The 16,250-nt window shown below is 47.6% G+C and overlaps 4 protein-coding genes across 4 annotated transcripts; 2 read left to right on the top strand and 2 right to left on the bottom strand.

Annotated features, from left to right (window-relative positions):
- Nucleotides 1-452: 452 nt before the first annotated feature.
- Nucleotides 453-4,331, bottom strand: B0J16DRAFT_373581 (uncharacterized protein; the record flags this gene model as incomplete). The annotated part of the gene is made up of 5 exons (XM_046130527.1): nucleotides 453-1,222; nucleotides 1,276-3,442; nucleotides 3,495-3,650; nucleotides 3,971-3,986; nucleotides 4,284-4,331. 5 exons carry the CDS (start codon nucleotides 4,329-4,331, stop codon nucleotides 901-903), a joined length of 2,709 nt encoding a protein of 902 aa, XP_045981476.1. The 3' UTR covers nucleotides 453-900.
- Nucleotides 4,332-6,498: 2,167 nt separating this feature from the next.
- B0J16DRAFT_160368 (uncharacterized protein) lies at nucleotides 6,499-7,733 on the top strand. The gene is made up of 4 exons (XM_046122194.1): nucleotides 6,499-6,567; nucleotides 6,629-6,929; nucleotides 7,020-7,088; nucleotides 7,142-7,733. The coding sequence occupies exons 2-4, from the start codon at nucleotides 6,669-6,671 to the stop codon at nucleotides 7,550-7,552; spliced, it is 741 nt and encodes a 246-aa protein (XP_045981475.1). The 5' UTR covers nucleotides 6,499-6,567; nucleotides 6,629-6,668; the 3' UTR covers nucleotides 7,553-7,733.
- A 180-nt stretch (nucleotides 7,734-7,913) lies between these two features.
- Nucleotides 7,914-10,275, bottom strand: B0J16DRAFT_356785 (uncharacterized protein; the record flags this gene model as incomplete). Its single annotated transcript, XM_046129498.1, has 4 exons — nucleotides 7,914-8,819; nucleotides 8,852-9,434; nucleotides 9,470-9,881; nucleotides 10,236-10,275. The coding sequence occupies 4 exons, from the start codon at nucleotides 10,273-10,275 to the stop codon at nucleotides 7,914-7,916; spliced, it is 1,941 nt and encodes a 646-aa protein (XP_045981474.1).
- Nucleotides 10,276-11,338: 1,063 nt separating this feature from the next.
- On the top strand, nucleotides 11,339-15,331 carry B0J16DRAFT_307259 (uncharacterized protein; the record flags this gene model as incomplete). Its single annotated transcript, XM_046124820.1, has 2 exons — nucleotides 11,339-12,953; nucleotides 13,122-15,331. 2 exons carry the CDS (start codon nucleotides 11,339-11,341, stop codon nucleotides 15,020-15,022), a joined length of 3,516 nt encoding a protein of 1,171 aa, XP_045981473.1. The 3' UTR covers nucleotides 15,023-15,331.
- Between the last annotated feature and the right edge of the window lie 919 nt (nucleotides 15,332-16,250).

Here is a 16,250-nt window from a genome sequence, read left to right as displayed (position 1 = left end):
CTGTCCCCTCGTAGGATGCTAACTCAATATCAGACGCATACGCTGCTTGTCTGTCGTAGACTGCAATTTCGCACTTTGGTGCCTTCTGACGGTAAGTTGTAGACTTTCAATTTTCAACCCACCGCTAGGATATCTCCGCGTCAACCACTTAGATCCATGGTTTTCGAGGTATACGTCTAGCGAAGAATAAACTCGACAGGGCCCAACACTATCATGGGGTCCTGTTCTCCCTAGAAGATTTTCACCGAGTTGCCAATGAGGCTGGAAATTTGAAGGTGAGGTACATACTGTAGAACCAATTTTTCTTTATATACTTGCCGAGTCAAACCAAACCCGGCTATAAATACACACATATATACGGAGCACTCTTTGAGCTTATTTTTGTACACATGCATGCGGACTGTCATTAGTCGTCAAATCACGCCGAGGAAGAGATCAGTTAATAGCAAGGTCGTTCGTGAGCAAGTATGTTCTAATCGTACAAAGTCCGTCATGCCTCTAAACATAATGTGATTTCCGTACAATACAGCCATGCGTTCAACAAGAATGATCCATCTCCCTCATGATAATCCCCCTGAAGTCTGTTCGTGGCCCTTGAAAATCTTAGCATATTATTGATTCTAATACTGATGTCGCCTGAACGCCTGTCTGCGTAGGCGTTGTAAATAATGGGATGTTGGCGATTACAACCAAATGCAAAGGGTCGCCCATTAGACCCAGTCGCGAGTAAACGCATGCGTCACCACATGCTTCATGCGAAGAAGATTGTGCAGTGAGTCATACAAATCGTAACCATGAGCAATGTTTGATGCTTACTGGAAGCATTGCGAATGCGGCACGATATGCGTCGCGACCAAGAAAGAATGTGGATGTTGCGAAGAAGTGTATACATGAGTCTGTTCAGCGAGTCGAGACCGTGTGCTGGTTGTTGTCATGGAAGCTAACGCTGCGGAGCTGCCGGTCAAGAAGCTCGAGAGGGGGTCTGTTCTCCTCACGTCTTCTAAGAGTAGCATGAATTGTAGGGGAGCAGTTTATATCGCCATGTCTGACAGCCTGACCACGAGAATGGGTGGTGATGGTTGGAGTCAGAGATGCAGTGGCATGACCTGAATAGTGAGGAAGCACACCCTGGGCTGTCATCGGCGATACCTGACCAGCAACCACATTGGCACTCGTTTTGCCTTTCTTGCGCATGGTCGACCAGATATCACTTGGGTATTTGCTGGCGTAAAGAAGTCAGCATTGTCACTTCGAACGAGATCGTTACTGACGTACCTGGTAGCACGATCCTTTACTCGGCGTCCTTTAAAAATGAGACTACCCTCTTCCTCACCCGAGTCGTCGGAGACTTTGACGTGGAATTTTTCACTGGAGACTTGCGCGTTCTCATCGATGACAGGGCGAAAATCTAGGTACCGGGAGCCAGCGTGAACAGCGTGAGACTCGGAGCGAGGAAACTCAGAGCTCGAGCTTGCACAGAGGGAGTCATCAGTGCGGTGTAAAGACTCAGACCGAGTGGCCTCCTCGAACCGATGGCGAACAGAACCTCTGGCGGCATGACCTACAGTATGGAACCCACCCGCACTTCCGGATTTTATCGATGACGGTCGCGTCTCGATCGGACTGGACAGGTTTTGAGAGGCAGTGTCGCCAGCACGCACAGGATCCTCCTTGACAATGGGAGCGTGATAGAAGTCCTTGCCATCATACTTGGGAAGGCCGTCCTGGAAATAGTGAGGTGTCTTTTCCCAGTAGATGTATCGAGCACGCTCTTCATCTGCTGTCAGCTCACGGTCGTAGGTGTAGTCATTACGCCGGGCGTCTTGTGGCAGGACTCCTGGCTTGAGCTTGCCCACGAGATAGGGATGACCCAAATTATTCTCGGCTTCAATTTCCTTGGTGAAATAAGACGATCGCCATGAGGCAGCGCCCTTGGACATGCTCTCCCAGTGCCGAGCACGTGCGGCTTCGTCAATCTGGTCAGTCGTGACGAAAGATTCATTCATTTCTGATCGAGGCTGGAAGACTGGTGCCAGAGCAGCATTTACCGGAAGGCTTGAAGGCTTTCGTTGTTGTCCATTGTTCTCCAAAGTGTCATTGGGGTTCTTGACCGAAGCGACCGTCGCAGCCGGCTTCGATGGACTGAGAGTACTCACAGAGCGAACCTGCGTCCTGTTGGTATGCGGTTGAGTTCCCAGGCCCGGGTTCGACATTGTGTTAACAGCGACAGGGGTATCGGAATCACTACGACTATGAGGGTAGTCAGTGGATGAGTTTGAGTTGGCCTCACCCGGAGATTCAAGCTTGGGGTAGTGCCTGGCCTCAAATTCAATCTGTGTGGCATACGAGCGCTCAAACTTCTTAATCTCGAGACAGATCTTTTGAAGCCGATCCTCCATGTCTTGAAGATCGATTTGGTGCTTATTGTATTGAAGCTGATCTTGATGATACCTCTTTTGGCTGCGAAGAACCTCGAGCTGCTTCTGAGTGATGGAACTGGGACGAATCGACGAATAGGGAGGACTGGCAGAGCGAGACATATCATCCGCAGTAGTCTGCAAGGCCATGGGCGACGGGTCGAGCGGTCGAGAAGACACGCGGGTATACTTCGAAGAGGGAACGATAAAGTCACCACTTGGGCGAGGGGCGGGTTGGCTAGGCATATGTGTGGGAATAAAACCCATCTGGGGAGCCATGTTGATGGGATACAAGGTGTTTCCGTTTGCAACCAGCCACTGTCCATTGAAGAAGAATGGTCGTGTGGGATCAAACTGCTCTACAGGCGAGAGGTGGACGTTTCGTGCCGGTTCCATACCCGCCTCAGGAGGCTTGCTGAAATAACTAGCTTGACTTGGGTGTGGAAGAGGAACACCAGAGGGAGGGAACTGGTTGTAAGGGACAGCAGCCATGTTGTAGCCCATAGCAGGAGGTGCCATGAAAGTGTAGCCTTCAGGGGGTCTCATAGTCAACCCAGGCATAGTACCTGATGTTTGGGGAGGAGCCATGGCAGTCATGTGTCCCCAACTGGGAGGTAAAACAGGATAGGCAAAACCCTCAGACTGATTGCCATTCATGGTGCGGGCATGTGACTGACCGTCGAGCGAGCTGCGCTCTCGATTCCACTTTGCTGTGGGAGACTGCGGCCCACGAGTATTGGGAACAATTCGGCCGCCAGCAGTGACTCGTACATGAGTAGGAGAGACGACGGAGTTGTAGAACTTCTGAAAGCCCTCTGATTTCTGGCTGGAAAGGTCCGCTGGTGCCACCATAGGTGCCCGTTCGAGCTCAGAATCGCTTCGAATTCGATACTTGCGCTCCGAGTCGGTACCATCAAGCTGCTGAACAGCGCCTTGGCGATGTCGATCATCTGAGTCGCTAGAACCACCGCTCTCCTCAACGATAAGGGATAGCGAGCGCGCAGGTTCGGTACGAATTATTTCTCCTGTTTGACAATCAGATTCTGGTCGGGAAATCGGAAGATGAACCATGCTTACCCAATTCATGGTCTTCGTCAACTCTTTGACCGAGTTTATAGGGAACCTCTTTGGCAGGCGAGTGCGTACGGCGCAAACGCAGTAAATCTTTGGCGGAGTATCTGAATGTCTTCATCTCAAATTCATTCGAAGTACGGTAGAAGAACCGTGGATCAGCTATGTAGAAGATCATCCTGTTAGCAAGGGACCCAAAATAATAGCGAGAAAGCAAAAATAAACAGGCATGTCCTGTAATGTTGATGACGGAGACACCGAGGAATCAAGTTCTGAGTGTTAGCAGAAGGAGAAAACAAAACCACAAGTATTGAGTGGTCTAGGTATTGCCCCGCCATTTCAAATTAGAAGGGGATCCGGAGCACTGGGCCTGAACGCTGCAATAAAAACCCTTGAGGTCCTGCCAGTCGTGTGGAAGTGCAAGCGGACCGATAACAAAAACAGTCCAGATAGGGGTAGATGAGAAAGAGATGTCAACTTACTGATATGTGTCGGCAGCTAAAACAGCAAACAGTAGATAATGCAAACAGAACAGAGCCCTTGTATCTTGGGCGTTTAACTTCAATGACAATGTCTCGATGTAAATGCCAGAAAGGGAGCGTTTCTGGCGGAGACTCACAGCGACAACGAGGGGTCGTGAACGAAAGCAAAGGTTGGAGAGTCGAAAAGAACAGTGAGGATGACAAGAGAAAGGTTTGAAGACTGGGGATGAGGATGAGGATTAGAGATTGGCTTGGGCTCATGTGCAATGGGGAAGGTGGCACATAGGTCAAGCACACGAAAGAGGCAACTCACTTCGTGATCTTGAGCTAAGGAAGGAGCACCTTCCACTCCTTGAAGCATATGGTGCAGCTCCTGCAGTGAGCTGAGGCAGATAGCAACAGTAGCTCCTGAACAATATGAAATGGACGTTCAATAAGTCTCACTTATGGTGGTGAACGGCAAGAACCTAGCCATAGAAAGGTAAGTAAAAAATGGAAGGGGAAGAGGGCGAAGGAAAAGGCGGAGATGGAAAGAGGGCAACAATTGAGCAAGGGGATAATGACTGCACAAGCCAAACACGAGGGTGAAGAGAAATGAAGAAAAGAGAAAGGAGAAAGGATTGATTGACGGGATGGGAAAAGCAGGAAATGTCTTCGAAGGGGAACGTATCGGCAATATGTGGTATTAAGCGACGATGTTGGTGATGGTGATCAAGGCAAGAAGGGAGAGAATAGGAGCAAAGACACAACCACAAGTCAGATTAGTGAAAGCAATTAAACCGATCAGAAGTTTTTACACAGAAGAAATGAAACGCCCGATATTTTGCTCCGAGGTTGGAGAATGTACATGGAAGGAATAACTAGCTTATACTTCGAGGAACTCAGATATATGCCAACAAAGACTACATATACAGACAAGGTTCTGCCCTATATGACGGCAATTAGTAATACGGGCGTCCAACTCAGACGGCAGAAGAGATGAATGAAGGACCATTCACTTCATATCGAGCACTGCGCTCTCTTGATTCAAGGCAAGAGGACATTCACGCTCGCCATGATAAATAACCCCAACTAACCACTTAGTAAACAAACATGTGCAGAGCGTGTTTGAAAACACGCGATTGTTGTGTGAGCCATGCGTCTAAGAGTCTGGGTGATCCGAAATCAGCATCCAGTCGGGCCTGAAGACAAGTCTGGTAGAAAGTGATTCTCACCAGTAGATCTGCTGTTATTGTATTGGTCTTGGATTGTAGACTTTGGCCATGAATACATACTGCCTCAATGGAGAAACAGTCATGGATGTTAAAGAACAGGACAATAGATCTTCACCGCGAATCAATAACTGGCCAGCGAATACGTTCTCATAATAGCCAACAATAATAGATATGTTAACAATGTATAGTGAAGGACACTGATTAACACCTTGTTTAAAAGACAAGTAGAGCTCGATAGTTGACTAGGCTGGTTTGTCACTAGGCCATGTATTGTTGATCGACTCGGATATGAAGAAAGAACAATATTTTCTAGCACTCTGTCGTGGATCGTGTCTATGATACCAATGTATCGACACAATTCTGAGATACTACTGCTGATATATGTTTCCCGTCTGCTATGTTGTTCAAGTTTGAAGAAAGATGGGGATCTGTCGCATGCCTAAGAAGCAACATTATAGTGTCGAAAATGTAGGAATCTGATTGTGTTGGATTGTCGTTCCATTGTCGCGCAAGCGTTTACGTCGTCATAGTAAAGGACATACGTTGAATGATATTGTCATTGCCTCGGTTCAATGGGCCGCTAAGCAGGGGCCCACCCGCAACCATGATACGGCTCATGAGATGTCAATGCCGAACTCGACCGACACATGTCATGAGCTTAGGTACCTACTAATTCTATTGTCTCACTCAAGACCCAAGATTACCCCGCCGTCAACCTCCATTGCACTGTGCTTGTCAATACCCCTCCACACCACCACATCACATCAGTTTATGTGATATCCTATCAGGGGTCACCCGATTGATAGGTCGTGAATGGTAAGTGGGGGTTTTGTCTCGTCATGATACAGACCTTCCATCTCATGTCACCTTCAATTCAGCAAATATCTCTCATAAATGATATCATACTCAAATAATCTATCAAACTTCATCACAACCAAGACAATACCTAGTGCTTTGAAGGATTGCCGCTACTCCGCATCCTTCCTCGGTCCCGCGCTTCACTTCAAGTTTACCCCGCTAACCAAGACCCAAGTACGGACCCATCCGAGATCAAATCAAGACTACAGCAGCTAGACTATGGCTCAGTACCTATGAATTGCTTCGGTGCTGCGGAACTCGAGAGCCATTGGATGTCAATGTGCAGCCAACCAAGGTACCGCAACTATGCGGGCGTAAGAGTCACCTTCGAAAACTCGGTAGATAAGAGGACTCGAATCTCCCTCTTATTATGTAGTGTCTTGTCACATTAATTTGATTCATATTTCCAAAGCTCTCAGAACCCAGCTCCACTTGCAGCCGTAGACCGAGGTCCCCTGCCCATCTGATCCCCAAAGCTATCTCTTGATAACAGTTGTCCAACCCTTCCGTATACTTACTTCAATTGTATGTTTTACTCAACAGATCACATACTATTCATTTTGACTGACTTGACCAGTTATCTCAGGCTCGACTTTGAAGTTTCACTGCTGCCCTAAACCATCGCAATGGCTCCTCTCACTCCCCACTGGCATCAGCCCTCTCACCCCGACATCCAAGAAGTTGTTGTCGTAAATGCCCAGGAATTCACCACCAAGAGCATCTCTCGTGTATCTCTCCCACCCTTTGCTGTATTTGCAAAGTTCGACTTCCCACCTTGCACACCTGCTAGCGAAGCCACATACGCTACTGTTCAAACCGGTCGCGATACCCACCTCAACCTTAACAGCGATCTGCTGTACATCAACCATTCTTGTGAACCTAGTCTTGTTAGTTAACCTGATCGAAGGGGACCCCCAGATGAAGAAGTCACTGGGGATTTCGTTTAAAGCTCTTTTGAGTTGACACTGGGAATACAGCTCTTCGATGTAGGAAACCTGAACATTCTTGTTGGCCCCAAAGGTCTCGAGGTCGGAGATGAGCTTACAGTTAGTACAATTCATACGCAACAGTTTGAGACAGGGACTGATGACACACCTAGTTCTTCTACCCCTCGACCGAATGGCACATGGCTCAGCCCTTCGACTGTCTTTGTGGGACACCGTCCTGTCGCGGTCGCATCTCAGGCGCACAAGACATGGCCGAATCGCAGCTCCGGGGCATTTGGCTCAATGGACACATCATACAGCTCCGTGCCGAGCAGGTTGCACGATCTGAGGACCCCACGGCAAATGCCCTGCGCGATGCAGTCGTTCATGCCGAGAAAGTTCTCGAATCAGCCCGTCTTGCCCTCCGCTCTTACAACAGCAATGCTCACGCCCAAAACGGAAATGGTACTGTCTCCTCCAAGCGTGCCAACGAAACCATTGAGAAAACTGCAGGATTGGAACATCGCGGCCCAACCTCTCGTGAATTGAGCGGAGAGATGGGTGGTGATACTGTCTGCGCTTGAACGCCAGGAGCTCCGACGGTGGCAACGGTCAGACGTTGCTGCTGTTGGAGTACCTGTCGGTGCGAGATAAGTAGATAGTTGGTATATCAGTTCGTGCAAATGGCTTTTCATACTGGAATCAAATGGTGACAGTAGACATTTCCTTCCTGTGTTCATAAACGACACCCCTGAGGTACTAACAATAACAGATGTCACAGTAAGAATAAAGGCATCACTCCCCGACTCCGTTTCATATACCGTGGGTGATATAGGTACCGCACGTTCCATACCCACCTGAATGTACAGATCAACGTGTATCGACAAAAAGTCCATCGATAATAGCGACTCACTACCAGCCAGACAACCACATGCTCTGAGACTCTTACTTTCTTTGTCTCGAATCCTTCCATCGATTCCAAGAACTGCGACCCTTCTCAGAACCAGAGCCGCCAGTGTACTTGGACTCTTCTTTCTCCCACTCAATTCTTTCCCGACTACGGCGTGCCAGGAAAGCACGTGCAAACTTCCACGCTTCCATATCAGCCAAACTCCAGGCTTCAAGCGATGCCCGCAGCCGAGTTTCGACGGTTGATCTCTTGAAGGCTACAACCTTCTTAGCATGTTCTAAAAGGGCTCTTTCTCTGGTCTGTCTCTCGTGCGGTGCAAGTTCCTTCACGTTAGGTGTATCTTCCAGTCGAGGCTGAGGCCAAGGCTTCTTCAGTCTTGTGTCAATACCGGATGCATCTGCTCGCTCCGATCTTGCTGCATCGTCGACTTCGACATTTCCTTGCTTCTGCTTTTCTTCGGACTTGGTGACACTCGCCATATGTGTCTCATCTAAGGCCTTGGGAATTCGAAATCCAAACTGCCACTCCAGATCGGAGGGAATATCGGCTTCAGCTGTCAACCAAAGTGTATATCTAGTTTTAAACCTATCTGCTACCGCTTGTTTGAAATTCGTGACCCTTGAATTACTGGAGACCTTTGAACACAGTAGGCCCTTGGAAATCGCTTCGAGCCAGGGGTTGCGATGAGCCTCTTGGCGAACCCAACTGACGTTGACCCTTTCCTTACCACCAGTTAAAGTGGTGAGAGTCCGGGGGTGAGGGATCGTCCCAATCGCAAACGTACAAGTAGAGTTCCGATACTGCTCAGAGCTAGCGACCTTCATTGTTATAGTGCCGACAGTGCAGCGATCACAACCCGAGACGCCAGGGGGACAAGACAAAGGGATGGGATTATCAGGACAAAAGGCAAGAGAGTTCGAGCTGGGAAGCAGAGCGTTCATCTCTGTAGTATATTCGGGAAAGGGTTGAGAACCTCGTTGCCGTGGGGAAAGTTGATCTGCCAAGCAGCGTGTAGATGGGAATTTATCAACCGGTCAAGAGTACCCAGCCTTCTGGCCCGTCTGTTGATGTTAGTGTCATGTACCTTGGGGAATTGCTTTTGAATGATTTCTGGACTGTAATTCACCAATGAGCTTTGTGCGTTGTCTATCTTGAAATCGCTTTTTGCCAACCCCTCAATGACATTCGTGATAGTCTTCAGTATGGGCGAGTCCATCAGTTTCTGAATGGTTTTGGTGACTTCTTCTTTCGATCCTACGATAATTGCGCCCTCCAATCCTTTCCACTTCGTTATCGACGGATACTCGCCTCGTCTGAGAAAGATGAAGAGAGGATCTTGGATGTGTGCAACTGGAAATAGGGAGCAATCCACTACAAAGCCGGTACCCATAGATTTCCAAGCTAGCCGTCTCATCAGATTAGCCTTCAACTCAGATCGTACCTCAAGTCTTTGTATTTGATGGTACTTTGGATTTTTCATGGCTTCTGAAGGGCCCAAAATGGCCGGCCTGAAGCCCTGCGACCACCAAGCGCGCCGCCGGTTTAATAGTAGCTTGCTTTCAGCATAATTTTCTTCTCTCGTCTTCTTGACGGTAGCAGCTTGTGACAGTAAATCAAGGGTCGGTCATGGAGCGGGGGAAGAAGGCCCCTATTCTCATCAAGTGTGAGCGAGCTGGACAGTGGAACATGCAGCCATTTACAATCTGACCACCAAGAAACGTCCATGAGTGAGTCTTGCGCACGAACCGGAGGGGCATGGACTGGTCCTTTGAATGGATTCAATTCTGTAACACCCTTAGTACGAGAGTCACGAAAACCAGATACAGAGTTCTTGATCTCGTTTGAAGCATCTTGCTTTGCAGCATCCTCGAAAGCCTCGACTGGAACGACAGTTGGAAACAGAACATTAGACAAGGCATAGACAAATACGGTGAGAACAAAGATGAAGTAAGTCAGACGACGAGAGACGAAGCGGCGTTGTCTGCCGTAGAAGATGTTGATAACTATGGGATAATGATGGCGCGATAGCGACAGTTGGTGGTTACGAGTCCGGGGGCGCATATAATAGTAGAGGCTCTTAGAAATCTGGCGGTGGATGATGTGCAGCCGACTTTTCCATTGCCGGGCAGATGAAGAAGCATTTGAGAAGGGTGGAATATAACAATGAATGTGAACCAAGCGAGTTTCCCGAAACAGATTGCAAAGGAAGTTGAGAGGGAAGGTAGTTGCGAAGGGAGAAGAGGGAGGGGTCTTGAATGACAACATCCAATACAGCCATTACCTTCAGATCTACCGTCTGCAGGAGTGGTTAGAAGCAATGCAGGTATCTTAGTACTCAGCTAATGGTAGTCACTCACCAGCCTTCAGAGTGTCGGAAGAATTGGCCCCAAGGAGCATAAGAGACGAAGCAATTTAGTCACCTTATGCTAACTTAGGCTGTTTTATTTCTGTAGCCGAATCCTTACAGGACAGCTTGTCTGTTATCCACCTGCTAGCATCAAGCGAGGTATAGATGCAAGTGTTTGTACATATGGATATTGAGTTGCCTAAATGCGTATCTGCTTGTGTTGAAACCCATACTCATTTCTCTAGAAGGTACCTAGACGATTAAAATGAACTTAGCTTTAATAGAGTATCAGGCAACTGTATCCATGTGATGTCTTGAATGAAAGTATTTTTCTGTAGCACTAGAACTCTATTTCCCCAGGCAAAAGGATCGACCGCTAGGCTCCTCCACATACACTAATTGGTAAGGCTGATCAGGGGTCCTGAACTAGGCTCATGGATCCATATCTAAGTATGGAAGGCAGTGGATATAGATATAAATGCTATAAATTAGCATTCTCATTTCAACGAGGAGTTTGCCTAATCTTCATCAAGACCATTGCTTAGATTTGTTTGATTGCTCTGCTCTACCTTGGTAGTAGGTAATACCTACGAATATGTGCATGGAACCTTGAAACAACCTAAAAGCAAACTTTACCCCACATCCGCGATGGATGGATAACTGGTAACATACCTGCCAGACTGAGTAGTAGAAGGATTGTTCTCTAACTTAGAATACTAGAATAAAGTAGCCTTATTGCTGATATAAACCGATATTAAGTATCTGGATTATCTTGTCTTTGGTTCTTAGGGAGCGGTCAACTTTTCTAATGACCTGATACCCGAGGCTGCCTGAGAGATACCAGGCAGCAGTGTCCACCAACTGCCAACAGAAGCGCATCATGGCCGGGCACTTGCAGGTGGCACTTTTCCAAGTTGCCAATAGGCGACCAAATATTTCGTCTCCTATCAACCTTCTTGAGCAAAACGCTTGATCATTCTTTCCATAACAACTCTAATTTTAGGGTTAGCTGCCTACCTATATCAACACGACAGGGGCTTTCAAAGACTGTGACTCGCATCCTTCATTCTGCAATCAACATTCAAGCGACTTGTTCAGACGAACGAACGAATCATGGGCATCAAACAGTTCAACGGCGATGCCAAAGCTGCCATAGAAGCAGCCAACCGCGGCGAGCTTCCTCATGTCTCTAATCTCCATAAGGGGGAGTCTGATGGAGAGATCGCCTTCACCTACACTCATGGAGAATCATTACCCCTCGACATCCAAGCCCTGTCAACAGAACCAGAAGCATACCCCCGACATTCAAGCTTCCTGATTTTCACCTCGTCAGAAAAAGAACCTGTTGTCGGTCTGGAAAAGTGGTTACAGGAGATATCTGATTTGACCAATGGCAAGAGTGTCACAGATGTCATCACCTTGATCTCGAAAAGATTGACAAAAAAGCTAGAGTCTTCACCCCAGCTTGACGGCTATATCTCACATGAAGACTCCACTTCCGATACCGACGAGGAGTCCTTCTATGAGGCCGAGTTTGATGACATGGATATTGATCCTATTCCGGCGAGGGAACCATCGTTGTACAATGAGGACCCCTCTGCTGCTGCTACTTTTGTTGCTGCTGCTATCACGGGGCGATTGAAACGCCACCTACGAGAAGCAAGAAGCGAAGGATATCATCTATGGATCCCAGTCGAGGATAGAGAGCACGGGGGGCTCCGCAATTTCTCACTTTCCATACATGCATCGAAGCTGAAGATACCCGAAGAAGCTTTGGAAGCATGGGGGCTCAATCCGTCGGACTACGTTGTCATGATGTTCAAGCTAACATCGGAATATCCGCAACTCTCAACGTTCTTAGAACCCTCCGACCGGAGTATCATACAGTTCAGTTTTGGTAAATGTACTAGCCCGAATCCGTCCTCCATATCTGCTACACGATTATTTGAAGACGACGACCTGGAAAGCTCAGATGGAGAAACCAAAAGCAGGGATGAATCTACAAATCCTTTCCTTCCTCTCTACATGTCTTTATCCTTCGATACCCTTCTAAACAAGGAATTCCCAAGGCTCCTGCGGCTACGACTATCGGAGGGAATTTCATGGGACCAAGCGCAAGAACTGTATGCTGAATTGAGCACGGGCAACCATGACATGGATGCCGTCAAGAATCAGGACGAGAGCCCCAACCAGTTTGACCTAGAACTTTTAGAACGAAATTATCTATCAAGAGTTGCAGAGGATCTCAACATCATCTTGATAGCAATGCAATTCAGTCTTCAGAGACTAGTCAGTTGCCCGAAATATTGTCTTGTCTGTCATCGAAGAACAGGGGGTTCGAGTTCAATCGAAGCTGTCAAGCCTTTTGTTTGCGAGAGCCAGCTTTGCCTATTTCAGTACCTGTCACTCGGATTTTGTCAAAGTATCGAGCACGAAATCGTTAATAACCCCAATATCGTCGACCTTCTCGTCAGTTTCTTCTACGTCGCCATAACCAGCAACCGGCTTCGCGAATTCCCCACGGGCCTTGGACTCAAATGTGCCACATCAGCATTCGAACCAGGCGAAATCGAACCACTTTCGGTAGAAGTATGCTTCGAGAGTAAGACTATTAGGTGCGAGAATCTCGACTACCCTAAATACAGGTCAATCGCCAAGGGTCAGTTTATCACTCTTCTCCCATCAAGTCAGATCTTACAGGCATCAACCATGCCAATCATGCGAGGATGTAAGTCACAGAATATATTTATCAGAAGAATTGGCCGTTATAAGCATAAGAGACGAAATAATTTAGTTACCTTATGCTACTTTATTTCTGTAGTCTAAGCCTTAGAGGACATTTCTTCTGTTGCCCACCTAGCCCGTTGATGTAAAGAACCTAGCTAACAAGAAGTAGCTTACCGAAAGCATATCTGCATGATCGACTCTTGCAAAGCTACCGATTTCACCTTCGAGATCATTTCGACACACACAGCTCCCAACGTTCAAGATGACTGGACAAACCCTACTCCTCAAGCAGGCTATCCAAATGCAACCTGGGAGAAAGCGCTTGTGTATAAACATGAACAAGATATTGACGACCTTGAAGTGACGGAGCGCTACCAAGCACTCACTGTCATGTGCGAGTGTATACCACCCGTGCAAGAAATGAAAGAATATTTGACAAGCCATCCGGGACACCAGTTGTCGTCATGGCAGCGAATGGACGCATCAACTGTTATCCTTCTTAACTGGATTGTCGCCTCGAACAGATCTTTCATTGTGCAGGACGCTCCCATACCTGGGTTGTTCCAGCCAGGGGAAGAACCGTTCAAGTACGATAACCTTGTTAATGGTATGGCGGACGGATGGGTGCAATTTCGTTTTGTGCAAGGGTCGCCCGAGAAAGAACAGATGTTTCTAAGGGAGTTGATGGAAAGAGTTAATAACGGAAAGCCATACCCTACCCTTTTTGCCTGGCATGGTAGCACTCTCGGGAATTGGCACAGCATCATTCGAACCGGGCTTGACTTCTCCGAAACCGTCAATGGACGTGCTTACGGTAACGGCGTCTACTTCGCAAAGGATTTTGAGACCAGCTTCTCATACTCAAGGCATAATGGGAGAGTATGGCGAAACTCGGCTCTCGAAATTACCTGTGCTATATCCCTATGTGAGATCGTCAACGACACCGGTCGCTTTGTGTCGACATCCCCCTACTTCGTTGTCGATCGTGTCGATTGGATACAGTGCCGATATCTCTTCATTCGAGTTGGCTCGACAGTACCGTCAAACATTCAAACTGCGAATGCGACACCTCCAAGTATACAACCATCAGTCTACATCGAACAAGACCCTGCTCATTCACTGAAATGCGGGTTGCGGCCAGTTTCGATCCCTCAATCCGCCTTACCAGCGTCTCAACGTATGCTCAGGCACAACCCAACAGATGTTGTCAGCTCCTCACAAGAGTACAATACTACAGTCGACGAGTCCGATCACAGGGCTGAAATCAACAGCTATCTGGATGAGCTTCTTGCCTCAGACGATGAAGGCGATACACAACCGACAATGGGGCGAAAGCGAAGGCGGACTTCCGTTGACTCAGGACTCGGCGAGACGCGACTGCTAGTCACCCAGAACCAGGGCCCATGGCAATCCAACAATGTCACACTTTTCCAACCAGGCCAGCTTGATCTAGACTCCCTGCCCAAACTCGCAGAGCCTACCTGGGCCGCATCCTCTCCAGCGGCTCTCCGAGCACTGAACAGTCAGATCAAAGATCTTCAAAAGATACAATCAAATGCCAACTTAGTTACACTGGGGTGGTATATCGATTTCGAAAGGCTTGATAACCTATTCCATTGGATTGTTGAACTTCACAGTTTCGATATGGATCTTGCCCTAGCCCAAGACATGGTGCGCTGCGGATGCTCGAGCATCGTGATTGAGGTCCGGTTCGGCGCGTCCTTTCCCATCTCTCCCCCATTTGTCCGTGTAATCCGCCCGCGGTTTGTACCCTTTGCCCAAGGGGGTGGGGGTCATGTCACGATGGGCGGATCGATCTGTTCAGAGCTCCTGACAAACTCGGGATGGTCCCCAGCATTGTCACTGGAGAAGGTGTTCCTTGAAGTCAGAATGAACCTGTGCGAGAAGGATCCGCCAGCTCGCCTTGAGCGGTTCGATAGGGCAATGAATGCCCAGGACTATAACGTGTTTGAAGCTATAGATGCGTACCGTCGCGCTGCCACTGCCCATGGCTGGCAGATTCCCTCCGATCTTGAAATGCTGAAGTCCATGATGGCTAATGAGAGGTAATGATGGAGCTGATGGAGTTTTGTTTGAGTTGAGAAGAGTTGGCAGCTGTAAGAAGCGAGAGTCAGGAACTGCCGGAAGCAACAGTCGGCCACTACCTATAGAGTCTGGTGCATCGTCTGATAGAGTAATAATACACAAAATCGTGAAAGCAAGAAAAATACATACCCAGCCTAGGTAGGTAACAGAAGAAATATCCTCTAGGACTTAGGCTTCGGAAATAAAGTAGCCTAAATACTAGCCTAAGCTGGCATAAGGTGAACTAATTATTTTATCTCTTATGCTTATAATAGTTAATTCTTCTGATCCCCTGCGGCCAGCCTATGCTGCACCTTAACAATGAATCAAAAATACATATGGCGGACGGGCTACTGTGCAGCAGCAGAAGAACTGTCCTCCAAGGCTTAGGATACCAAAATAAAGCAGCCCAAGTGCTAATAAATTACTTGTTTAAATCTATCTTTTAGATTCTTAGTGGTTAAATAGTATCCTACAATCCATAGAACCCAGCAAAGAATGTATAAACATCAGCTATGTTGCATACTTCTCGTTTACTCCTGGAAGGGTTCTTTAACCCAGTTACAAGGAGTTAGCTGTAGCAGCAAGAACATGGGGTATTGATGTTCCACTTTCTTTTTCATTTTTTTTCGTCTTCCCTTTTTAATTGTATTCGACAGTATCGCCATTAGTAGGGCTAACTGAACACCGACCTAGACCTCAGTAACAAAACAGCAGCTGGGTCTGCAGCTGTCTAGACTTTTGGTTGATCCAAAGCTCTACGTTTTAATTTTATTCCTATGCAATTGCAGAGCGGGTGAGTAGCACAAGCCTTGGATGATAATTCTTTCGTCGTCATCCCCAAAACATACCACCTCTTCTCTAACCTTTGAAGAAAGGGGAGATATAGATATCAGACCTTGATATATGTATAGGAACTTTTGTGTAGAGCAAGATAGAAGAGTCTGGGCCCAGGAAAGGAGGTAGCAGAATAGTCTAGGTTCAGGAGCAGTTGAAATTGTGCAGCACAGCAGAAAGCAAGAAAACACGTGCCCAACCCACGCTGCAACCGCTCAACCAGGTCCTTTCCCCCCATAGTCTTCATCGCACACGGTTGTGTGCCAGTCCAGGTACCTCAATAGATGAGTGTGAATGGGAAGTATCGAGAGACAATGCCAGCAAAGCAAATCTGGCAAACGACATATGCAATATAATAAGAGACCCCCAAATGAAC

Source organism: Fusarium flagelliforme (genome assembly GCF_020744385.1).
Source record: "Fusarium flagelliforme strain FIESC 12 MPI-CAGE-AA-0113 chromosome Unknown B0J16scaffold_5, whole genome shotgun sequence".
NCBI lineage: Eukaryota > Fungi > Ascomycota > Sordariomycetes > Hypocreales > Nectriaceae > Fusarium > Fusarium flagelliforme.
The sequence above is the reverse complement of the archived record's forward strand: the minus strand, read 5'-3'. Positions and strand labels throughout refer to the sequence as shown.

Coding starts and splice junctions, on each gene's coding strand:
- B0J16DRAFT_160368 (XM_046122194.1), top strand. CDS start 6,669: ATGGCTCCTCTCACTCCCCACTGGCATCAGCCCTCTCACCCCGACATC. Junction 6,930..7,019: donor ATTCTTGTGAACCTAGTCTT/GTTAGTTAACCT, acceptor CTGGGAATACAG/CTCTTCGATGTAGGAAACCT. Junction 7,089..7,141: donor AGGTCGGAGATGAGCTTACA/GTTAGTACAATT, acceptor TGACACACCTAG/TTCTTCTACCCCTCGACCGA.